At 43.7% G+C, this 25,767-nt stretch overlaps 1 protein-coding gene across 5 annotated transcripts in view; it reads left to right on the top strand.

The window, feature by feature from the left end:
- TACC1 (transforming, acidic coiled-coil containing protein 1) overlaps nucleotides 1-22,359 on the top strand; it is an 83,342-nt gene extending 60,983 nt beyond the window's left edge. For 4 of the 5 annotated variants that reach the window (XM_012651116.1, XM_012651115.1, XM_012651114.1 and 1 more), the window contains 8 exons: nucleotides 2,499-2,551; nucleotides 8,001-8,126; nucleotides 9,059-9,135; nucleotides 10,824-10,867; nucleotides 12,503-12,663; nucleotides 13,519-13,625; nucleotides 16,401-16,521; nucleotides 17,656-22,359. In XM_012651116.1, coding sequence (XP_012506570.1) covers nucleotides 2,499-2,551; nucleotides 8,001-8,126; nucleotides 9,059-9,135; nucleotides 10,824-10,867; nucleotides 12,503-12,663; nucleotides 13,519-13,625; nucleotides 16,401-16,521; nucleotides 17,656-17,724 — 758 coding nt within the window. In that variant the 3' untranslated portion in view covers nucleotides 17,725-22,359. The remainder of the gene's footprint in view (nucleotides 1-2,498; nucleotides 2,552-8,000; nucleotides 8,127-9,058; nucleotides 9,136-10,823; nucleotides 10,868-12,502; nucleotides 12,664-13,518; nucleotides 13,626-16,400; nucleotides 16,522-17,655) is intronic. The other variant, XM_012651113.1, reaches the window with a different exon arrangement.
- The last annotated feature ends 3,408 nt before the right edge of the window (nucleotides 22,360-25,767 follow it).

The raw sequence follows: 25,767 nt of genomic DNA, 5'->3' as shown, positions 1-25,767 counted from the left end.
TTTTTTTGAGACAGAGTCACTCTGTCGCCCTGAGTAGAGTAAGTACGTAGAGTACAGTGGCATCATTGTAGCTCACAGCAACCTCAAACTCCTGGGCTCAAGGGATCCTCCTGCCTCAGCCTCCCAAGTAGCTGGGACTACAGGCACACACCATGACACCTGGCTAATTTTTCTGTGTTTAGTAGAGATGGGGTTTTGCTCTTGCTCAGGCTGGTCTCCAACTCCGGAGCGCAAACGATCCTCCTGCCTTGGCCTCCCAGAGTGCCAGGATAAGGACGTTTTTTTCCTCTGCCTATCAGGAGGAAGGCGCCCTCTGGAATGAAGGTCTTATGACCTGTTTTCAGAGGAAGGTCAGAGGATTCCTTCATGGCCTGCTCTAGCTCTAGCGGGGAGGTCAGGAAAAGCGCAAAGAGACCTTCCTGCTTCTGCTGTTTCCTCAAATGTGAAGGTGCCATATTTTGGGGTAGTGTGTTCTGAACTCCATCACTAGTAAGTGGTAGAACTGCATTTGAATCTAAGCAGGTCTGGTTCCATGGCCTTTTAACCACAGTGCCAAAGTGTGAAGAGATTATTTTCATTACACTAGGCTGCTACAGATGTTCCTGTCACAGAGGTGGTAGGTTGAAGTTGACCAGTGTACCGTAAAATCCTTCTTAACATTCTAATGGAGAACCTAGACTAGCCTGGGCTGAAGCCTCTTACTTGCGGACTCTTCAGATCATTCTAGAGCTAAGGCCCCCTTCTGGGTCCCAAGTACACCTGTGGCCTTAAACGTTGCTTATGAATAAGTTGAGAACCTTGTTCCTGAGTACATTGAACGTTATTAAAAACTTAGGTCTTCTTCAGCCATGTAATTTAGTTTGTGGGATTTTATGTTTAGAATTTTAAAAGTCACGATCTGAAATCAAACCAGGGAAGGAGGTAGAAAGCCAGGACTTTGAGCAAGTTATTTTCTGCACTCCCCCCACCTCCCTGACCCCAGGTCTCAGTCTTCAGTCTGTAAAATAAATGTGCCAGGAATTGTTCCTGATTTCTTCCAAGGCCACCTTTGGCGCTGACATCTTTCCCGAAGGCCTTGTTCACATTCCACTTGATGCCCTCTTACCCGCTTACTCGGGGTTAGTCCTGATACTCACATCTGCTCTCATTTCTTCCATTTGAAATATTTCTCTGCCACGTCCTGGGCAAATCCGCCCGTCCTTTCGGGCCTGCCCAGCGTGCTCTGTGCCCCCCACATTCACCTTAGCCTTCCTGTCGTACAGCACCTAGTGCAGCGTGTTAGTTATAGAAACGTAATGAGAGGTTCGTCTTTGAATTGGCTCTGATAGAAGAACGTGGTAAATATTTGTTGAGTTAATATTCCTCCTCCCTGGAGGAAATCCCTTCAACAGAAATTTATGTACAGAGCCAGGGCTCGATTAGATACAGTGCGATCCTCAAGGTAAAAAGCGGAACAGATTTAAGCAAGCGGTTACACTGTAACCTGCCAGCTGTATCCCAGGAGCAAGCAGAGGCTGTGGGCCTGGGGGTGTGTGGGTGGCAACTGGCTCTGCCCGGCTCTGTTCGGTGAATCAGAGACTTTCCTGGGGAGAGTGACCTTGGAGCTGGGTCTTGATGGATACACACGTAGGTGTTCTCCAGGAAGGGAGAATCTCACCCAGCAATGGGAAGGAACCTGCCGTGTTAGTAACGTGCCCAGTAGCCTTCTGTGAGTACCGGGCACGTGGGCAACCAGGTGGTGCTGAGGAATTTGGGCTCGATCCTGTAGGTGTGGCAGAGGGGGAAGGTTTTGAAAATTTTTGAGCAGGGGAGCGATGGTTGCATTTGTGTTTTAAATAATTAGCTATTAACTAAAATAGTAATTAGTTATTGCTACATGGAGCATTGAAGCTTTTAAAGTTTTGTATGTTTTTCTGTGTTTTTATATCTTCTTTAATGAGTGCATATGCTAGTTGTTTTAAATGTTACCTTCTACCCTAGGTGAGTGGAAGATAGACCTGAGACAAGGAGACCAGTTTGGAGGGTGTAGAGAGGATCGTGTGTTTAGTTTTGCAGGCTTGACATGTAAAGCTTATTATCCTGTCTCGTACAGTAATTAGATTGAGGCACCCTTTGGGCTGGAATTAACATTCACTCAGACTTGGTAATAAAATAGCATTCAGTGTGATGGTTTCCTCGTCCCGGTACAATCCCACGGTTAGTACCACTCATTTGCCAGACTTTTCGTGGACGGACGGGGGCAGCCTTGCTGTTGTTTCCGCCTGAAGATTGGCAGCCCGTTCGTGGCTGGCTGCCTGGGCGCTGCTCTTTCTCCCGGGTGTTACGGACTGTTAACACGCGACGCTCAGCAGCATGCCAGCACTCCTTTCGGATCCCGAAACGCTGTTCGTGTGTCCATATCATTCTGAGCCTGCACCGGGCTTTCCAAGAGCCTTTCCCCGGGGAGGAAGGCAACCACCCTCTTGGGGTAACTGTGAAAATGACTTTCTGTGTTTTAGGCGTGGAGAGAGAGACGATCCAGAAGACGGAGGAAGACGGATCTGCCGTGCTCGTGAGTGTCTGGATGCGGAGGGTGGCGTGGGGCTCGGAGTTCTTTCAGTATTTGTTTTGAAGCCATCGTTAATTCGTTAAATAAATTCTAGTCAATGTGAGGCGATGGCGATAAAATACAAATAAAACAATTTCTTCACTTGAGGAACTGAGTCTACGCAGCGTTCTACACAGGAGACACTGGCTGCGTGTGGCTGTTCAGCACGTGAACTGTAGCCGGTCTGAACTGAGGTGTCCTTTACATGTAACATACAACCAGACTTAGTACAAAAATAACAAAGAACTATAATATGTCTCAGTAACCTTTTATATTCACTACATGTTGATAGGGTAATATTTTGGATATATTGGGTTAACTAAACTATATTCTCAAAATTAATTTTACCTATCTCATTTTACTTTTTTATTGCTACTAAAATATTTACAACTATATATGGCTTCCAGTATATTTCTGTTGAGCAACTGCTGTGGTAAATACAAAATGCAAACCAATAATACCATGTGGGGAATGTTGTAATAGAACATGTTTCAGGGGCTGTGGGAGCCAGGGAAGGCTTTGGAATTTGTGCTAACTCAAAACATTTTTTTTTTAATTTTTCATTTTCAAGTAGTTTTAAATTTGTAAAAATAGGACAAAGAATTCCTATACGTCTTTGACCCATATTCCTCAAATATTAACATTTTACGTAATCACAGGACAGTTGTCAAAATCACTAGGCCGGGCGCAGTGGCTCACACCTGTAATCCTGGCACTCTGGGAGGCTGAGGTGGGCAGATGGTTTGAGCTCAGGAGTTCGAGACCAGCCTGAGCAAGAGCGAGACCCCGTCTCTACTAAAAATAGAAAGAAATTAGCTGGACAACTAAAAATACATAGAAAAAATTAGCCAGGCATGGTCGTGCATGCCTGTAGTCCCAGCTACTCGGGAGGCTGAGGCAGTGGGATCGCTTGAGCCCAGGAGTTTGAGGCTGCTGTGAGCTAGGCTGATGCTATGGCACTCTAGCCCGGGCAACAGAGTGAGACTCTGTCTCAAAAAAAAAAAAAAAAGAAAAAAGAATCACTAATACACTTAACACTGATACAGTACTATTATCTAATATATTAACCTTATTCAAGTTTTATCAGTTATCCCTCTGATGTCCTTCTTCTGGTGCCTTGTATGTATTGTTCACGACATGAAATGTATTTTTTGCTGTGGATCAAGGTAAAGTGTTTTAGTCACAACCAGCTCCCACAGCATCCACTATCACCTGTGTCCCAGTCGCCCTCGAATCTATTAAAGCCAGCCCAGACTTTTCTTGAGCTCACACTATGACAGGTCACAACATACGCACTTGTATATTTGTAGAATGAATTGCACAAAACAAGCATCTGTGTTTTTTCATGTGATTCGCTCTCATATTTCCTATTGTTTCATTTTTTTTAATGCAGGTTGCTTATGCCACCAAATAGTTTTCATGATTCTCTATCGGGCCATGACCCACAGTATTTCTCTAGAGAATAGAGAATGGACAAAACATGAAGGCTGATGTCTAACCTCTCGGGCTGGGTCGGGGAGGAGCCGGTGGCAGCGTGGACAAGGCGTCAGAAGGAAGAACACACCCATACACGTAGGGAACCAGGAGCATTGCCCCTCAAGAGGGCCTCACAAAGTAGGGACACTTGTTTCCAGGCAGAACCACTTTTGCCTAGAAACTCACTGGATCTCAGCTTCTTGGGAGTCAGGTCGTCCAGTCCCAGCGCAGCCGCCCCCCCAGGCTTAAGCCTTGGTTTTCCTTGTCTGCTGTCCATGCTTATGAGAGGATGAAACTCCACACTCCACACCAGAACAGCCTGGTTGTGCACTTTGGGAAACCAATTCTTTCAAAGTTTTCCAAGTACTGTAGGAGCACTTCCTAGTATTTTAAGTGTGCAAAAGTAGCGCGGGGATGATTGAAGAAGGGTGTTTTGAGCGGACAGAACAACGATCTACATGGCTACAGATTCAGATGGTTTACTTGGTTCTTAAAACGAACTGTTTAAACTTCCCGATTCCCAACTTAATTCATCCATAAAATGAGCAGTACCCATCTGCCTCGTCGGAGCGGTTGTGAGGATAGAATGAAATGATAACATGAAAGATTCATGCTGTCAAGTGCGAGGCTGCTGTCAGGTGGTGTTGATAGGAAACGGGTGGGAAAGAAAGTGAAAAAGAATGGAGAATACTCGTCCCTAGAGCCAGCTGGTGAAGAACGCATCGTATGCTGTGACTTTGTAAAAGTAACCCCAGTTTGAACTTCCTGACGTAGATTAATCCTACTTCGTTAGAACATTGAATAAACGTAAAAAGAAATTTTAATATGCAAAACGTTGCGTAAAGAAATCTGTTTAATCCGGCATTCACTTTAAGCCTCTGTGAGCTCTGAAGTATGTTCCTGCTGTAGTCTCATGCCCAGCAGTAGGTGGAGCTGGGACAAAATAACCAGGGTTGGAGTAGTCAGGGATGGAGATTAAGTCTCATCTTGCTTTTTAGCTGTTGGTCTGCAACCTTTTCCACTTAGGAGTCAGCTTATTACCTTTTTAAGACATCTTACACTTCTCGAAAGTTGAGTTCATTTGGCGTTTCAAGTGAGCCCCTGTTAGAGTGGCAGGGCTGGTGCTGTTCCAGTGGGTTCAAGGACAAGTGACAGGACAAGCACACTCAGCGCAGATAAATGGCGATGCCGATTCTCCCACTGCGAGGATACGAGCAAAGGGAATTACTTTGTAGTGTCTGTGTTCGTTGTGAATTTGCAACCAGGAGTCCATTGAGTTCTGTTGTCTGCAGTCTTTGTTGGTCCTCAGTTGTGAATGTTTTGAGGGACCGAGAGAAGGACCAGGGGACATGAAACGGTATCCATTTGAAAGGACATTATTGATTGACTTAGCATCTTTATTAAAGACGTTCTAGATCTCCCAGCCCTGAGAGAGATCATCTGGCCAATTCTTGGTGATGGTAGATTCTGTAGACTTTTACACTGTTGGATGAGCAATATGAGGACTAAGGAACGTAAAAAAGTGAAGTCCCAGGAGACAGGAAAAGGTGGCTAAAACAGGCCATGGCACAAATTCCTGCCCTTGCACCTCATAGGAGCTGTCGAGCTGTAGTGGTGGGGCTCATGGCATGTGCCAGGCTGGGGGAGTGGCCAGCAGAAGCCAGCAGGCCAAAGAGCCCACTCACCTGGATACACCCAGCACCGTCCAAGGCCTGGTCTCCACCTGCGGCTCAGAGCACTGCCTCGTGTGGACGCCACATCTGTTAAACGAGCAGTTGGACTGAGTTCAGCCATCCCCTCAACAAATGAACGAATGCTAAACTTTATAATAGACATTGATCTTTTCCTTACTAAGAAGATTTTGGGGGCTTATTTCCCAAATCTCACTCACACGATGGCTGTGGGAAGCACTGAGAGGCCGTTTCCTAGAGTTGACTCAACTCAGGGACTCTGGCTTAAAATAACTCACAAAAGACTGTGAAATGTGTTAATTTAGAATCAGAAACGTAACAACAGGGTGAATAAACGTGTCATCTTGACCTCGTGCATTATTTCCCTTTAGGCCAGTTGCAGTTTCTTGGTAAGAAACAAGGCTCAGGAAGTTAATGAGGTGATTCAAACGTCCAGGCTACGTCAGCTGTCTACTGCTATGTAACAAACTACTCTAACACCCAGACAGCCGTCTATCATCTCATTGTTTCTGAGGGTCAGGGACTCTGGGCCACCTTGCCAGGTGCCTTTGACTCAGGGTCTCTCCCAGGCTGCAGTCAAGGTTTTGACCAGGGCTACAGGCGTCTCCAGATTTGACTCGGGGTGGATCCAGTTCCAGACTCACAAGGTTGTTGTGGGCCTTGGGTCCTCACTGGCTGCTGGCGGAGACGTTGGTTGCTTGCCACGTGGGCCTTTCCACACAGCTCCTCAAAACATGGAAGCCAGGGTCTTCTCATAACTCATCTCAGAAGTGGCATCCCGTGACTCGTGCCGCATTCTAGAGAGTCGCTAGGTCCAGCCCACACCCAGAGGGAGGAGATTATACGGGAGGATTAATACTGGAATGTAGGGGTCAGTGGGGGCTGTTTTAGAGGCTGCCGCCACGAGAGCCTTCTGGTTCTAGTGATCTGTCCCAAGGTAGAGGTTCTGGGGGGACCTTGGACTTCTGTCAGCGCGGTGGGCTGTCCTCTCCCAAATGCTGCTGTAACTTGGGCACTGCCAGCTTGTGGCTTTTGTGTGTCCCTTTTCTGTGGCCTAAGATGGGTTTCTATATTAGGCCCATGGCTGAGGTCTGTGCTAAAATGATAGGTATGTTTCTAAGCACTTTCTGGGGAGAGGGTGAGGCTATAATGACCCTGAAAGATTTAAAAGCCATTGTTCTGGGTTGACCTTGGACTTTCTACTCAGTCTTGGGTCAAACAAGATATCAGAGAACTGATTGATTATAATCAATAATTAATTGATCAGTTATACTCACATTTAAGATTATCAAGGTTATTCCCAGGTCACTTTTGTTGACATTTTGAATGTTCCCCAACAACTAGATCACTCATCTATGCAAAAAGTTTACTTCCCATACATGGGAGGAAACAGCCACCAAAATTGCCTTTTAGAAAGGAAAACAGTATGGAAGTCCACGTTCTTGTGCAGAACAAAATGCTCTCCAGACACGGCTCTCTGGAAGCCGAGTTTAAGACAGAAGTGAGCCAGCACGTCAGAAGACTGCCTGCTGCCAGAGGGAGCGGGAAGCTCAATAGCAAGGAAGAACCCCCCAGAACCAGGCCCAGGCCTTGCACCACGTGGCCATTTTGTGTGCAGGCAAACGCCGGCGCACACCTGGTAACAGCAGGACGTCGCTGCGTAGCAGTTAAGTTCACAGTGATCTGGATCATCCGGTGGAAGGCAGGGGTCAGAGTTCAGATATGTTTGCCATTTCTGCCTCCTAAGGCCTGAAAGCTAGTAATGCATTTCAGAGACATTCACATCCAAAGTGACTAAATAGAGATACATACAAAGCATCCATATGTAAAAGGAACAGCTGCCGCTATTTTTTTTCTTAAAAGTTCCATTTATGTGGAACACATCACCACTAGAAACTCCCAGAAAAATGAGACATTAACCGTGGGTGTTTTTATCTTCTATGCATGTGATTCTTTGGTGACTGACCACTGTGATAAGGGAACTTTCTCCCTTTTGGATAAGAAGAAAATGTCTCCAGGTTATGTGTTCAACAGAAGTTACGACCACCCTGATACTCATTCTAACAGTTTTTCTTTACACAGTACTGTAATTAGATGTGGTTTTTTTAAAGCTTCTTCTCTGCTATTTGTTTTCTTCAGATAGATTTGTAAAGGGTATGATCAGTCGAGTACTGAGGAAGTTACTGACAGGTATTTGGGCTAAAAAGCTGAAGACGGATGTACTAAATGTGACCCTTTCCCCACAGGGACTGCTGGAGTCCTCCACGGAGAAGGCCCCGGTGTCGGTGTCGTGTGGCGGGGACAGCCCCCTGGGTGGGATCTGCCTCAGCGAGTCAGATAAGACAGCCGTGCTCACCTTGATCCGGGAGGAGGTAAAGGCGCTCGTTCAGTCTGCTTATCAGTTCGTTTCTGTGTGCGGCCCGTGTGCCAGCGGGCAGACCGCATCTCCGTGGGCTCGAGTTAGCCCAGGCTGGGAGTTCTTGTTTCCTGCAACTTGCTCAGCTCGTACAAAGGGCTCCCTGTGAAGCTCAGTGTCGGTGCTGGAGCCTGACTCTCCTGTCCGGGGGAAAAGAGTTGGCAATCTAAAATATTCTTAAGCATTTTTGTACCTTCTTTATCGTTCAGTCTGGACATTTTAAATATCTAATTTTGCCAACTCTGGTTCACATGTATAACTAAGTCACTGCTTTTATTTTACAGAGGATATATGCTCATGCCCCCAAATTCCTTAAGTTCTTTCTAGTAATGTACAGTCGTTTCCTCCTTTTATCCATTCTTTAATTAAACAGTTCAACTCTCAAATTCCTGTATTGTGTATCTGTTAAACAGCCTCTGTTCAAAAGACATCACTCCTTGGCCTTTCCCGGGTGATCGGAAAACTGTGAAAGACATTGTTACGTGCTGGCATAACTGTACTGTTAGGTTCCCTCCCCCTTCTGTCATATTTCTGTGCTGTATTTCATGTGTTTGGTTTGCGTGTTTCTCAATGATTCCACCTGTTGTTTTTAGACGGGGTGGCAATTTTATTTTCACAATATGGCGAGAGTGATTAAGCACCCGGCCCTAGGGCTTTCACAGCTTTATGAAATAGCATCAGGTTGGATGTCAGCTAGTCCTGTCGTCAGAACTTGGAGCAGTGGTGAGGAGGCCACCGGATTCTTGCGAATGAGAGCAGTGTTGAGGTTTTGCACTCCTAGTGTAGACTGTCTTGGGTTAGACCTGGTCGTGTGTCGATTTCTGTCTCAATCTTAAATTCAAACTTTAATAGATCGATTGGGTAAAACCAACCTGTGTTATGCTCTAGATCATCACCAAAGAGATTGAAGCAAACGAATGGAAGAAAAAGTACGAAGAGACCCGACAGGAAGTCTTGGAGATGAGGTGAGACCGGAAGTTTGGGGGAGGGGTTGGATACTTTTGTGCATCGTCAGATTTAATGTGGATGGAGTGACGGAAGTGTTTGCTTACCACGGAACCAGCTGTGGAACTTGAGGGCTTTGCTGTTTGCACCTCACTTTATGATTGAGAATGTCATTTCATGAATTATTACTCATCCAGTATTATAGTAAAATACGGTAGCTTATCTTGCATTGTTCAGAACATTACATATAAGCAGAAACCACATAATTCTGGTCTTTTTAAAAGGTCAGAAATTTATACAAAAATATCCATTTGGAACACAGAGTAATAAGATTTATTGATGTGTTCAATGATGGAGGCATCAAAATTCATAATACTTTCTAAAAATTAATTATGCATGGTAGCTTCAAATGACATAACCACCAAATAGGTTATATAATAAAAGCTTGTTGGCCGGGCGCGGTGGCCCACGCCTGTAATCCTAGCTCTCTGGGAGGCTGAGGCAGGCGGATTGTTTGAGCTCAGGAGTTCGAAACCAGCCTGAGCAAGAGCGAGACCCCGTCTCTACTAAAAATAGAAAGAAATTAATTGGACAGCTAAAAATATATAGAAAAAATTAGCCGGGCATGGTGGCACATGCCTGTAGTCCCAGCTACTCGGGAGGCTGAGGCAGGAGGATCGCTTGAGCCCAGGAGTTTGAGGTTGCTGTGAGCTAGGCTGTAGCCTGGGCAACACAGTGAGACTCTTGTCTCAAAAAAAAAAAAAAAAAAGCTTGTTAACAAGAAACAAAACTGATTACTTTAAATGGAAATCTTTTTATTTTTCCTGCTCACTCCCTAGAGTTATAAGCTGTGAAAAGACAAAAGATGCCGTCAAAGAAGAGAGGAAAAAAAACCTTAGATAGCTCACACACTTTATAGTCAGCACTCGAATAAGACACATTTTAAATATGTCTACTTTGATTTTTGGCTCTTATATTATTTGGTTTTTGCACATTTCCTGGGTGTAAGGCCCTGTGCTGGGCTTGGAGAGGAAGGGACACCCCCAGCCCGTAGGGAGCTTCCAGTAGCCACCCCCCGTAAGTGACTGGAAGCGGCATCGGCAGGGGTGGGCACCACCGGGGAGGGGTAGGGAGGTGCGTCTCCCTGAGGGGCCACAGGGAAGTGCACCAGCACTGGACAGGATCAGAAGGACGTTGTCGTGCTTCACCAGGAGAAGGGTTAACATGAGGGTGATCTTTAAAGTCGTTTGAGTAAGTGAAAGACTTAGAATTGGGACTCAAGATAAAACTTATAACTGAATCCGAGGGGACAGAGAACCTGAAAGGGTGGATTGGGGCCAGGAAAGCTTGAAGTCAGACCAGATCTCTTAGGAAGAGCCTGGAATAATGTCTTTAACTTAATTTGTCTAAGTGAAATTAAGCTGTCAAGGTATTCAAATAGGTGCAAGGAGAAAGTGGAAGCAGTTGTTTCTATAAATAGAGTAAAAAGACTTGTTAAACATAAAATCTTAAGAAAAACCTTTTCGAACCTTAATAAACCTAATATGATATGAAAAAAAGAAAGAGAGAGCACCTCCAAAGCAGATAAATGGGTGATATAAATGTGTCAGTGTATGTTAATGTGTTTAACTGTTCGGGGCAGCATTTCTCTAACTTTAATTGTCTAAAAATTCTCTTCTGATAATAAATTCTTTTTTTTCTTATTTAGGAAAATTGTGGCTGAATATGAAAAGACTATTGCTCAAATGATTGGTAAGGAGAAAAGTTTTTTTCTAGGATATGAACTGTAGAATCTGTCTTAGTCTGTTGGGGCTACTATAAGAACATACTATAAACTGGGTGGCTTATAAACAACCAACATTTATTTCTCACAGTTCTGGAGGCTGAGAAGTTCAAGATCAAGGCGTCAGCAGGTTCGGTGTCTGGTGAGGGCCCGTTCCTCTTAGAAGGGATAGCTAGCTCTTGGGGTCCCTTTTATAAGGGCACTAATCCTTATAAAAGGTAGCAGAGCCCTCATGACTTAATCCCCTCCCGAAAGTCCCCCCTCCCTTAACACTCGCACATTGGGGATTAGGTGTCAACGTACAAGTTTAGGGAGAGGAACATAAACATTGAGACCATAGCAAGATCCATGAGTGATTTTCAAATCAAAATACAGAATTCAGTTTGTCACTTACATACAGTCAAGTCTCATTATCCATGGTATGTTCTATGAAGTTGCTGCAAACACTGAATTAGCAAATACTGAACCATCTCTCCTGGGGGAAATACAGGGTTATGTCGTGAGCCTCTGGTCACAACATGTTCATCAGTTGATCAATATATAACCTTGTCCTATGTGTGTTTCTGTTTGGAGACACCTTAATTAGTACATATTTGTAATTCATTAACAGTCAGCAGCACTCTAAGTCATGTCTGAACAAAGCTTTCTAACACACATATTGTAAGACACATTACAGCTTTCTTGTGCTTAGGAACACTAGACAGCACTTCAGCACTACCCTTAAAAATGCAAAATATGTGGCATTAAATAGACCACAAAAAGGACCCTTGTTGATAGCATGAAACAAGGCAGAGCATCACCTCGTTCTGCCTCAGCTGAGAATGTGCACGTCAGGTGACAAAAATTTTCTCTGCTCTGCACAGGTCTGCAAATGACTGCATGAGCCCATGAGTATTGATTTTGGGGTTACCAATAAATTTTAGCAAGTAGGCGAATTCACAGATACATACTGCAAATAATGAGAACCATCGTTAGGTTCATTTTAGAGATAGCAAACGCCTGTATCACTTGACAAGCCCTCGTGCAGTACCGCGTGTTGATGGCCTTGCCACATCGCTCACACCCGCTCGGGGCGGGGGTCCTTTGTGCCAGTGCACGGCCTTGCCCTACCGCAGGTTGTGGTTTCCCTGCATCACATCCGTGGTGCACCACGTCGGTGGTGACGAGGCCTCCTGCGTGGAATGTAGAGCCTCTTCTAGTCTGTGTCGTAAGAACTGCCTCCCTGAGTCAAAGTCTGGTCTTTCTGCCACCCACATCAGCTGGGCCTTCCCAGCGCAGGGCCTCTGCCACGGCTGTTGCCTGTCTGTGACGTTCTTCCCCCAGGTAGCTGTGTGGGTCCCACCCTCACTTCTTTCTAGTCTCTGCTCAAGCCTCTCCTCTGAGAGGCCACTCCATAAGTAGCAACCCCCTCTTGCCCTGGTTTGTTTTTCCCCATCATTTGTCACCATGCTTCTCCCCGACTAGCACGTTTAGTCCTCGAGAGTGGGAACCTTGTTACGTCCACGGCTGTGTCCCCGCTTGGCCAGCACTGCTCGGCTCGCGGAGAGGAGCCGTTAACTATTTGTTGAATAAACATGCCGTTACTTCTGACTTGTGATTCCCAGAAGATGAACAAAGGACAAATATGACCTCTCAGAAGAGCTTCCAGCAGCTGACCATGGAGAAGGAACAGGCCCTGGCCGACCTCAACTCTGTGGAAAGGTCCCTTTCCGATCTCTTCAGGAGATATGAGAACCTGAAGGGCGTTCTGGAAGGGTTCAAGAAGGTAAGTGTGTTCCTTTCCTTCTACCTCCTGGCTAGTAGAGTATTTTTTGGGTTATGGGTCATCAAACACAGATGCCAGAGGTGTGGGTGGCCTTTTAAACATGGGCTCGGGGCCGGCTGGCCTGGTGTCGTCTATTCCAGGGAAGCTGGATTTCTTCTGCTCCCAGGCGTCTGGCCCACTGGGTGGCGTGTTGTCTTGGTCGTTCCTCTGTTGAGTCAAGGCAGTAACCCCCAGACACAATCAGAGTGTGGCGTGGGGTGCAAGAGCTAGAACCTTCTGAACTTAGTGGAATTCTAGAAATGTTCTTTTTGATAATTCACCATTTCAGTATTAGTAGAAGTAGAAGGGATTCCATATCACTGAAAAATTCAAGGTGCATATTCTAGAAGAAATTAAGTGTAATATTTCAAACTTAAACATAGGTTTAGTTTAAAGTTTAGTTTAATATTTCAAACTTAAACGTTGATTTAATTTAATTGCACACTATCAATATAACACATTTATAGCAGTGAAATTTCTTTATTTTCATATTAAAATTAAACTGAGACTGGCCAGTTTATCTAATATGGAATGAAATGTCATTTACTTTTGAATAACTGCTTTCCTAAAGTAGGCGTATTGGTATGACTGAACTTACTGCATGATACTGAAAATTGATATGCGAAGAAATTATGTGGAATTTCTGCAGTGAGAATTGCATGTGCTTGTTTCAGATTACCACTGCAGTGTAAATTAAAGGCATCTGAATTAATTTGGTTTACCCAGTTTTTAAAAAATGAAAACTCTGATGTATGGTAGATTGCTAGTAGAAGAAACAAAATGACCTGTTTAATTTAAATTTTTGCTTTGAAACAGAATGAAGAAGCCTTGAAAAAATGTGCTCAGGATTACCTGGCCAGGGTTAAACAAGAGGAACAGCGGTATCAGGCCCTCAAAATCCATGCTGAAGAAAAACTAGACAAGTACGAGCTTATACACTGGAATTTCACTCTTCATGACGCTGTAGGCAGATTGACAGAGACAAAAAGGATTTATTGTTTTGCAAGTCCAGGTTGTATTTGTATGTGTATGTTTTATGTCATTTTTTGAACCATCTTTACGTGGTCGAAGCATTAAAAAAGTATAAAAGTACACGGTATCTCTCTTCCACCCCCGGGCCCTTCAGTGGGTTCCCACCTCTCTCCAAACCTCAGGTAATCACTGTCGTTGGTTTCTGTTTTTCCTTCCAGCTACACCTCTTTCCTTTTCTGTTTTATACATATGATAGCATGCCTCACTTCTTTTGGGTAACAATATAATTTTGAAAATCTTTCCATATCAATCCATGAAGAGCTTCCTCATTTTTTTCAATAGCCACATGATAGTCCAGTGTTAGAATTTATCGTTTCTTTAACCAAGGTCAAGTAAAATCTTTTGCTGCCATAGACAACGCTGCAGGAAATAACCTTGATTATCATTTCACATGCACGTGATTTGTCTTTATGATCTGTGTGATAGAAGAGGCATTGCTTGACCAAAGAATATATGAATTTATAATTATGGTAAATATTGTCAAACTGGCCTCATGAGACCTGTATGAACATAGACCCCCATATAACACATGAAAGCATCTCTTTTCCCTACAGCTTTGCCAGCAGGTCAACTTTTTGGTTTTCTGCAAATCTTACAGATAAAAATGGTATTTCAGTGTAGGCTTTTGGTTGTTTTTTTGGCAAGGCAACAGAGCATTATTTTATTTGATGTAATTTTGATTTGAATTTATCTCATGAGTGAAATTGAGCATATTTCAACATTCATTTATTCATATATTTGCTTTAACATGAATGACTATTCTTTGCCCATTTTTCTATTGTCAGTTTATATATTTTATATATTAGGGACACCAGCCCTTTGTGATACGAATTTTGAATAATTTTTCCAGTTTTATCATTTATCTTTTGGCTCTGCCCATGGTGTCTTTTGGTGTGCAGAAATTTATTTTTGTGCAGTGAGATTTATTAGTCATTTCTTCTGCAGCTTCTAGATTCCCTGTCACAGTAGGGAAGATCTTTCCCATGCTGGATAAAAAATGTTCTCCCAGCTTTTCCTTATGTTTCGTGGCTTAATTTTTTTAATCTTTAATTCCAGTACATTTGGAATTTATCCTAGGGAATGGTATCCAACTTTATTGTTTAACTAAAATACACAACTTGTACATTTTGCTGCCTGTATTTCTATTTTAATTTTTTTTTTTTTTAAGACAGAGTGTTACTCTGTTGCCTGGGCTAGAGTGCCGTGGCGTCAGCCTAGCTCAAAGCAACCTCAAACTCCTGGGCCCAAGCGATCCTCCTGCCTCAGTCTCCCAAAGAGCTGTGACTATAGGCGCGAGCCACCATGCCCAGCTAATTTTTTTTTATATATATATTTTTAGTTGCCCAGCTAATTTCTTTCTATTTTTAGTAGAGACAGGGTCTCACTCTTGCTTAGGCTGGTCTCGAACTCCTGAGATCAAATGATCCTCCCACCTCGGCCTCCCGGAGTGCTAGGATTACAGGCATGAGCCACCGCGCCTGGCCTGTATTTCTATTCGTACAAACTCTTAAGTCCCTTTCCCCTTCCCACTCCCATAGCAGTGTCATTAGGTTCACTGCATATCTCTACAGAGGTGATCTATGTCCCTCTACACACTATACACAGGTTATTGTATATCCCTCTAGTGTTTCCTTTGTGTCTTTACAATACTTCAAGATGGCTTCAAACATTTTGTTTTTTGCTTTAAAAAAATATTACATTGACATCATTATATAAATTTCCTTAATAGTATAACATAGCCATGTTTCCATGTTAGAACACATAGCTCAATCTAAATCTTTTTATTAGGTCATAGGACTGTAGCATTTCTTTACTGATGGGCATTTGGATAGTTTCAAACGTTTTTTCCATTGCAAACCACGCTACAGCGAACATTCTTGTGCACTCACCGTTGTGCCAAGTGGAGTGTTTCTGTGAAACGGTAACTGAAAGCGGAGTTGCTGGTCGGAGACTGTGCCCATTTCCAGTGGTCCTGGTCTCCATCACATCGCCCTCCACCTAGGCAGTGCCAGTTTCCATCCCTCTCGTCCGCACACGGGCCTGCTTTCTCGTATTTTGGCTAACACAGGGCAAGCCGACCTTCGTTAACTTTTGCCAATTGAATAAATTTTAAAAGTTTATCATTTTAGTTTACATGCCACTGGTTACCAGTGAGGTTTTAGCATCTTTTCATCAGTTAACTGGCTGTTTACCAACCGGTATTTATGGTTTTTAAGATTTCCTTTTCATCTCATTAATAAAGTCAGTTCTTTTAAGTCTGTCTCACAGACGCCAGTGGTTAGTATCCTGACACTTTGACTGTGATAATCCCAAAATGATCCAGCCCACTATTGTACTGGGTTAAAAAAATCTGATTGTTTAGCAGCTGTTCTGTGATTCCGTTTTCTAGTAAAATGTGAATTTTAGAAGCCATTGTAACCCTTGAGATTGAGTCTACCATCCATTTGTGCCATGGAGACTTCCTTGGCAGTTGTCTGCAAACTGAATTTTTATAAATGAAAATTTAATTACTAATATTCAGGTCACCGATTCTTGTTCTCTTATCGTGCTGTCAGCGCTTTTGGGTCTGTACCTCACAGTGTCAGCAGTTAGTGTCCCGACTCCAGCTGTGATGACGGTTAACCATGTGCCTTTTGTCTCTTTATTCTACCAACACAACCACACAGAGCCAATGAAGAGATTGCTCAGGTTCGGACAAAAGCAAAGGCCGAGAGCGCAGCTCTCCACGCTGGACTCCGGAAAGAGCAGATGAAGGTGGAGTCCCTGGAAAGGGCCCTTCAGCAGAAGGTACAGAAAGGGCTTCGGTCTGGACGGCCGCAGGGACGCTTGCTTTTCCTCCTCAGCAGGGACTAGACTAGCTTCGGTCCTTGGTGTACTTAGCTTGTGATCTGGATGAAAGGGGCCTTGCCTTTTCTCGGACACTTCAATCTAGCTCCTCTGTGAACTGATTTGGTCCAGGCATACTGTGCGGGGATCGTCCCAGGCAGGGTACAAGAGAAGTCGTATTTTAACTGAAGTTCAGGGGATCACACACTTCTTGGTTGGGGTCATGATGCTGCCTTTCTTTCTTTTTGTTTTTTAAGCAGTATATGAAGCCATCTTCCCCCTTCGTTGGTTTGGGCCAGTGGTTCTCAGCTAGGGGCACTTTTGCCCTCCAGGGGACGTTAGGCAATATCTGAAGATTTATTTCTTTGGTTGTCACAACTGGGAGATGCTGCTAGCATCTACTGGGGAGCGGCCAGGGGTGGTGTTAAACATCCTGCAACATACAGCACAGCCACTTCCCAACAAAGACATACCCATCCCAGAACGTCAGTAGTGCTGCAAATTGCAAAACTGCTATAGATAAATGAAAATCAACGGTAGCAATAATCCCTATTTCTCACTACTCAGCAATTTGTAGGTTTCTTTTTTTATATGTCTCCAGTGTTTCTTACTAACGTCTCCAATTATGTACTCATGCCTGTGACACCCATTCGGCGAGAGCAGGAGTTTTTATCATGGGGTCTGATAGCCCCTAAAACAGTGTTCCCTGGGATACGCAGACCCCAGAATCCCAGGTCCCTGGAGATGCTGGTGGATTGAGTGCGACCCAGATACTGGTGTTTTTAGCAAGTACCCCGGGTAATGCCTATGATAACTAGAAAATACAGGAACTAAGAGGTTCATGGACAAACTCCCGAGGCCTGTGACTGTCCTCACCATGTACTCAATTTAAGCATAACTTTTTGAGTACAAGAACATTTTCCAGGGGAGGAGATAGCCTTCCTTTCTATAAGGGATCCCTGATGTAGAAAAGTTAAAAATCACTGAATTAGAATGTCTAGGTGGGGTATAGCCAGTGTTGGGACTATTTAGCTCCAGTTGCCTTTATCTCAGAATACAAAGTGGCCTTGCATAATCATATCATTTATCTTTCAGAACCAAGAAATCGAAGAACTGACAAAAATCTGTGACGAGCTGATTGCAAAGCTGGGAAAGACTGACTGAGATTCCCCTGTTAGCTCAACAGATCTGCATTTGGCTGCTTCTCTCGTGACCACAATTATCTTGCCTTATCCAGGAATAATTGTCCCTTTGCAGAGAAAAAAACTAAAAAAAGCACATGCCTACTGCTGCCTGTCCTGCTTTGCTGCCGATGCAACAGCCCTGGAAGAAACCCGAGAGTGCTGCACAGTCTCGAGAGGAGCGCGCTCCGACTGCTGGAGGCTCAGTTCCCCGTCTGCAGGTTCAGTTAGACAGGCTGCTGAGTTTGGGTTTGTGATTTCTCTACCTTCAGTTTATTTTAAAGTCATCTTTACTTTTCCAAGTATGTTAAATTTATGGTTTTGTGGCTACTGTTTGGGATCATCTTTCTCCATCACCTGTCTGATTATTTTGTGACCTATTTATTTTACTCTTTTAATTTTCAGTATCAGTGGTTTTATTTAAGGAGATAATTTGGCCTATTGTTACTTCTAGTTTATAAACAAGAAGGGGCTCTGGTTACCCTTTTATATCCATCCAGACGTATATATATGCATATGCTGCTGCTTTTTTCCCTGAAGCATAGTCAAATAAGAACTTCCCTACTACAGAAGACCATGTTTCCTTGAATTCTGAGCCAGAACTAAATAGAGTCCTGGCTCAGAATGCCAGCTTAAGAATTTGGGGAATTGAGGATGTGCAGACCGCAGACTCAGGCTTTCACATCTGGGAGGACTTTGCCAGGACGTTCTGTTGCTCTGGTATTGGGACTCTCCCTGGCTTTGATGGGCGCGGCCCTGTGGGCTTAGTCCCCAGACTGGGAGTCGTGGCGTCTCTTTCCGCACGAACAGCAGTATGGAGCCCCCTCAAAGCTGGGGTTTGGTGAATCTGCCCTACAGTCATTTAGTGTCCTCTGCTTCCATTTGTTGATACAAAATCAACATTTAACCTTTGTTATCTTTCTGTTTTAAATATGCAAAGAAAATCTACTTGTAAAAGGTTTAGGTGATCTTAATGAAAAGGTAACTGTAGCCCCATTACCAATTACAAGGTGAAGGAACAGTTGTTTAGTTATTAAGTGTGATGCATTATTCTTCAAGTGTTTAAAAAAAAACAGCAAAAAATCCTTTCCAACTTAAGACAGAATTTTTAACAAAACAGGCAGTAAAGAAATCATGTGAACCACTCCAAAAATCAGCCCATTTTGAGTATTTTTAAACAAAACAAATTTGAATACTGGTGAGGGGAGTGCAGGGAGAAGGCCTTTACTAACAAAACCAAATTCCTCAAGCTCTTGCTGGACTCAGTTCAGACTGGTGGGACATTAATCCCAAAATGAACATTCTCCATGTAATGCCAGTGAATACCCTTCCATTTCATAGGCAAAACCAAATCCATGCAAGTGTTCTAAAGCACTTTTTTGTCTTAATCTTGCACCCTGAAAGTCTTCATGGTGATATGCACTATATTCAGTACATGTATGTTTTCCTACTCTTCTTGTAAAACTGTTGCATGATCCAACTTTAGCAATGAATTGTGCCTAGTGGAGAACCTCTGTAGATCTTAAAAAATGAATTTTTCTTTAGCAGTGTATTATTCACATGGGTGCAATCTTTAGCCCCAGGGAGGTCAATAATGTCTTTTAAAGCCAGAAGTCACGTTTTACCAGTATGCATTTATCATAATTGGTGCTTAGGCTGTATTTTAAAGCCTATTGTCTTAACATTTTGTACAAAAAAGAACAACAGAAATTATCTGTGGTTTGAGAAGTGGCTTGACAATCATTTGGGCTTTGAAAGCAGTCACTGTGGTTTAATATGAATGCTCTACTGATAGTCACAGTGTCAAGTACAAGTGTCTCCTGCTGGTGTAACTGATTTCTAAGTCCTCTGCTACTAAGGAAATTAATCTTGCGTTTTGCAGAAAGAAACCTTTTTGCTGCTGTGTTTTGGTGACATGTCCATGTTTACTTGTTTTATACTGATCTGCTTTAAGTATGAAAGGCATGTAGTGGTCTCCACTCTAAATCCTCAGTCCTCTTTTTAAGCTTACTGTGGATAAAGAAAGTAGCCATGTGTTAAAACAGAGTAAGGACAATCCTTCCCCAGCGTACTGCTAGAAAAGACCCGTTGAAAACTCCACCCTACTGAGTGGAGCTGGTGCACGGGGAGAACCAAGGCCCTTGCTGAGCTGTGTTTGCCACCAGCTCCTCCGCCGCGACCATTACAAGGAAAGGGCCACCATTCTGACTTAACACATGGATACTCTCCAGTAAGGATAAAAATGCAGCTTTTACAGCTGGTAAATCAAGATTATATACTGGGCAGTGTGAAACGCGTGCGTTTTTCTTAAAAAATTAAAAAAAACATTTTAGAACTCCGGAGAGTAAGAACGTAATGTAGAGTTTGCTTTAACACATGTGATGGCTGCATAGCTTGTGAGGCAATAAAAACCCTGTTTGTTCCAAAAGGGAAATGGAAAGGAAGCTGCTGGCTGGGGCAGTGATTTGAGAATATTAGGTGGTTGTTTTTTGAGACTCTGGTCAGGATTCAGAGCCATCTCTCTAGCTTTTGACGTTGCCAAAGTGTAGGCAGCCTTTGTCTGACAGTGCTTCAGTTGGAGAATTTGCTGGAAGTCAGGCTGCAGTTTGCCATTGGCCTGGCTCGACTGTCGGCCACAGTCAGAGCTCCCGAGACTGGCTTTATTTGGAGAAGCTCCTTGAAGCCAGTGACCTGCCCAAACCTTTTGTGCTGTCAGACTGCTCTGGAAATGCTGAGAAGCCCAGTTTTCTCACGTGGCCTCTAGCTCCTTCAGACTCAGCCCAAATTAGGAAGCGCACGAGCACATGACGGTGAGAAACCGAGGATTTGGCAGCCTTCCCGATGGTATGGAATCTAAGGGAGACTTGTGTTTCATTTTGGAGGAAAGCGCACGTTGAATCTCCTCTCCAGCCAGTTCTGCTTTCTGCCTATCCCGTACTTTGTGTAACCCCACACAGATACTTCGGTATTTGTTAGACAGCTTGAATTAGTTCTAACTATAAACAGGGAGAATAACGGCTCCCAACGTGCCTGGGCTGACTAAAGCGGCCAGATGAAGCACTCACTCACTCTCAGTCAGGGTAACAAAGGGCTCAGCGGTGCTCTAAAGCTCAAAAAGGGGTTTTTTAAGAGCAAAGCATTGGTAAGTCCTGTGTACACTGAGTTGGAAGTGATTCAACACATCCATTTTTAGTAGAGTAAAAGTTCTAAAGTCCCCCTTTTATTTCCTTTTGGTTTTTCATTTTAATTGGTAGCCGTCTCATGAATTGCTCATGCCTGTCGTCTCTTTGTAGTCGTGGGACTGTGAGCTTGCCCTCAGACCTGTGTCTCTGACTGTATTCTCTTGGGAAAGGAGAAACGAGGTATTGAAAGTTTAAATGGTTCACAAAAAGGATTTTAAAGTGAAGATGTATATATTCTGAAGAATTTAAAAGATAACATTATTTGCTTATTAAAGAACAAATATAGTCTGGGAATCCCAGAATGTCAAGCCAAAGGTCTAAGAAGTCGTCTTCAAATATTTTAATAAAGAAGTATTTTGAGGAGACATCTATCCAAAAAGGTTTGACTGGCCTCCAGATTCCAGTTATTTTTAAAAAGCAATTTCCCACTAACTCCTTGAGTCTCCCACATAGTCAAGATAAAGGAACTGAGTCTTGTCTCCAAGGCTCTCCTCTGGAAGATAACGCGGACGGCGGCGTTCTCCAGTGAAGACCCTCTCCCTGGTGCCAGAACTTGCATTCGGGAGACTAAAGATTGCACTTTGCGTAGTTTTTCGTCCAAATGCAATCCCATTTCTGTGCCTCTTAGCATGCAGTTAGATTTGGACAAACAAGATTCCTAAGGAATGACTGTATTGACTATAATATGGTTACAGCTGTCATATAAACATATATTCTGGTTGTAGTTCCAGCGTGGAGGCGCTGCGTGCAGCGCGGCTGTGGTGTCCGCATGGTGCGTGGGCGCGTGCGGGGGCGGCGGCTCCGAGCTGGGGTGTGGCCCGAACCTTCCCTGTGTCACCCTTCGCTCTTTCTCCCTCTCTGCCTTTCAGTGGTATCTGAAACGGACTCCAAAAAAAGTATTTCCCAATCACATGGTTAACCGATATTCTGTATTTGTGAAAGGATTTTCAAATGGACGTACAAAAATTTCAAACTCTGAAAGCGCCCCCCGTCCAGACACAGGGCGGCGTGTGGGTCACCACGCCACAGCCTCGGCCCTTCTCGGGCGGCGGGAGAGGACCCAAGCGTTTCTTTTCCGCCTCAGAGCAGCGGAGAACTTCCCGGTGTTGCTGTTAGCGAGTGTGTGTTTGCCACTAGGTCCCCACTGTACTCACGTGCCCGCGCGTCACTGTCCCTGGCACGTCTGCGTCCGCCGTGTCCCCGCGGGACGCGTGAGGAGCTCTGGTCCGGAGAGACGGGCGCCGCGCTGACTACTGCGATCAGGAGTGTGTCGTGTGGAATAATCATCTACATCAATTTTTTATGCACAGTAATTTCCCTTTTTATATGTCAAGTAAATATTTGTAAAAGTTATACTCACACAAATTATTATAATGATTACTAATATATTTTTTCCATGTTTCATTGCCTGAATAAAAACTGTTTACCACTGTTAGCCTCAGGGGTGTGTGTGGTGTGGGTATTTTTCCTGGTGATAGGTCGTTTTGTCCCTGAGTGTGAAAATTTACAGCAGCCTCGCTTTCACGAGCTCCCCATTTCCAGCCTAAAAATAGAAAAGATGACATTTTCTCTGCACTCATCTTGTGGGGTTTTATGCATGTGGTTGGGTGTGTAATTAAAACAAACAAACTTTGAAATTCAGACTTAGCCATCCAAATTTCCATGCCTTTGCATCTGTGCAAACAAAGTTTTTAGCTGGCTGCTTCTTGGTTTTGCTTAGAGACTGGTTGTCTGCCCTGGGATATTTCAAGTCATAAGAATATAAGTCACCCCAAGCTTTCTGACTCATTGAAGGACACAGGATAAGCCAGAACTGTGTAAACACTGCAGAACAGCCCACAGAAAATAGTTGACGTTTTATGTTTCTTCCAGGTTAATACAGTACCAGGAAAAACTTTTCCAATACTGGCCAGGCCAACTCTCCACTTTACAGGGGTAGAGGATTGGGCAGCAAATTCCGTGGGATGTATCATAGGGCAAGGTAAGAGGATAGTTAAGGTTCCATTTTAGAACTTAGGTGCTCACCCACTAAGTGGATGGAAAATAAGAGCATGATCTCTATTTGCTGCATGGTAAGACATTGCAGCCTACAAAGTTCCTGAAAGGAATATTTCTCACCCGTATGTTCCTGAACTGCCAGGAGAGAATCTTATGAAATCACAGAAGGAGGTGGCACTGCCATTTGCAAAACGCTAAAGATAGTAGAAATCCCTTTCAGAGAATTATGGGGAAGAATAAGATGGAAATTTATCTTGCTACTCTCTTACAAAATTTCATTCTTAGATAATTTAAGAGCACCCGTGTTTTTCAGACTTATACAAATAGGGGATCATGGCATCAGTTTAGTTAGTAGCAATCAGTATTTTAGTAAGACGAACTGACAGCAAATATCAGAGGGCATTGCACAAGTCAAGTGTAAATAATGCTTCATGAAATTTGTTTCAGATATAAATAAACGTGTACTATTGGGTCATGACAAAAAATGAATTTCTTGCTGTGGCTGGGGGTCAAAGTATGAACAAACCTGACCTAGCGACTTAAATCCTTTTACAATTGGAATTGAGACGCAGAGAAGTGATGGGGCCAGGATTGTGCGGCTTGTATGTCAGCAAACATTGTTGCCCCCACTCAAAATGGGCAAAAAAATTGCCATTTAGTCCTTTTCAAGCTCTTGAAATTAAGTCCTCCCAGATTTGGGTAGTATTTATACCATTTTCTAAGTTTACAGGCATTTAAGGGCCAATCAAAACCAAATTCCTTTTTTCTGTGGTCATTCTTTCATTTACCGAATACTGGTGCATTCGCAGAGTGCATTGCAGAGTTTGAAGTGTCATGGGACAAGTTTCTGCGGGATGCTTAGCTGAAGAGAAATTGTGTTCACATTTGATTGAAACTGCATTTACATATAAATGACGTACTGATTTAAAACTGTTCTTTCCCGGAAGAAAACCATGCTGTGTCTACCTTTCTTAGCCCAGCTGTGAGTTGCAGGTTATTTTATCTAAGTTAGTTACATGCCTGAGGATGGGGATACAGTGGTGCGTATGATCTATGAGATAAATCTAACCCCAAGACAGGACAAGGTGATGTGGAATTGTTAAATTGTCTGGCACAGACTAAGCGCTTAACAAGTCGAGGAGAAGGGAAAACTTAATAGCAAGGATGTACAAACTGGGGAGGGCAACACCCATATTGAACAATACACACTCTGGGCTCAGCCGAGGTTCAGATCCCAGCTTCTCAGTTATGTCACCTACCTGGACTACCAGATCCTGGGATAACAGTTCCTACTTCATGTGGCAGTTGTGGTGACAACAGCATTAATGTTTGCATAGTACCTGGCTCTTAGGTCCTTAAATATATGATGATTATCACCTAAACCTCAGGTTTAAGAAATTTTCAAATGGTGACTCCCCCTTAGAGCAAAATGATTTTGTTGGTTTTGATAGGCATCTCAAATAACAAAGCTTTGAAAGTTTCAAGAGTTAGCTAACTTTGTTCTTTTATCTGAGAAGGGTAGGAAGTGGAGGAATGGAAAATTAGCTGAAGACAAGAGACTTCGAGGCTGATGAAGAATGGGCGTCCCTGTTTGTTACAGACCATACCAAGACGTCCCAGACCTATACCAGCCACAGATACTGGGTGTTTCAATGATCTCTATTTTTTCTTTGCCAAAATGAAAAAACAAACTCTGAAGTTTGGTTCCCATGGGAATATATATTCAAGAACATGTTGAAGATGTATCTCAGTAACAGAAATCCATTTTTTAGCCAATATAAAGGAAAGGGTAATGACGTATGAGTACCCCGTGTGCCAGATTCCTTTACAAATATGGCACATGGGCCGTGTTGGTGAAATTTGTTTTTTTTTAACCGACTCGGGAAAATGAGGCTTAAAAACATCAGTTAGCTAAGGAGGTGGAGGTGGCATTTGAACCCAGGTTTCTTTGATCTCATCTCAAATGCCATTCCATACATGTGGCACACTTTGGAATATGTTATTCAATAATGCAAAGGAGGACTTTGTATTCACCAGGTGAATTTCCTTGCTATTTCTTCATCTCAAGTGAGAATATTTCAAGGGACATCAGAGAAGCCTTTGCGTGACCTTTTCGCCAACGTTGAATCGTGTGAGAATATGAACCTAACCAGAGATGCATAATTAGTTACAACATTGGCAAGGCGTTGTTAAGGGAAAACAAAACTCCAATTCTCCTTTTCAGGCACCCTTGTTTTGTGGGAAGAGCTTTGGCATGGAAGGCTGAGACAAGCTAGCTTCCAGTCCTAGTTTTGGTCACTGCAGTGGGCAGTCTTCTAATGCTCTCTTTTGGGCTGAAAATGGTAGAAGGTCCCCCTTCGTGTGATTTGGTGATTTTATAAGTTTCTCTGAAATGCTACCTATGAGACCAAAGGTCCCTCAGTTTCCCTTTAAAAATCATTAGAATACCTGATGGACATGTGTTGACAGTAGTGGACCCGCCACAAGTCGGTGAGTGCGCAAAACTTTTCCCCACGTCCACTTTGGCTACGGCATTCCAAGGTCAAGTAGCCAGCCCGTGTTTCACAAGGGAAAAGGTCTGGGCTCAAACCCCAACCCGACATCCACGTCCACGCTCTCATTTTCTTGGTGGGCTGCGCCTCGCTGGACTTCAGTGTTGTCTGCAAGATGAAAGAGTTGGGTTATATTCTCTAAAGCCGCCTCCGAGGCTGAGAGTGTCATCACAGCCACTGTTCCTAACATTCCTACGTTTCAAGCAGACACATCCTGACCATCTCCCCCATAATACGCCCAGAGACTCAGAAGTTCAGTTGCACGCCTTGTGAAGGTGGCCACCCTGTATTTTC

The sequence above is a fragment of the Propithecus coquereli genome, unplaced genomic scaffold, assembly GCF_000956105.1.
Source record: "Propithecus coquereli isolate 6110/MARCELLA unplaced genomic scaffold, Pcoq_1.0 Scaffold349, whole genome shotgun sequence".
Classification (NCBI taxonomy): Eukaryota; Metazoa; Chordata; class Mammalia; order Primates; family Indriidae; genus Propithecus; species Propithecus coquereli.
This window is presented reverse-complemented; position numbering and strand designations above follow the sequence as displayed.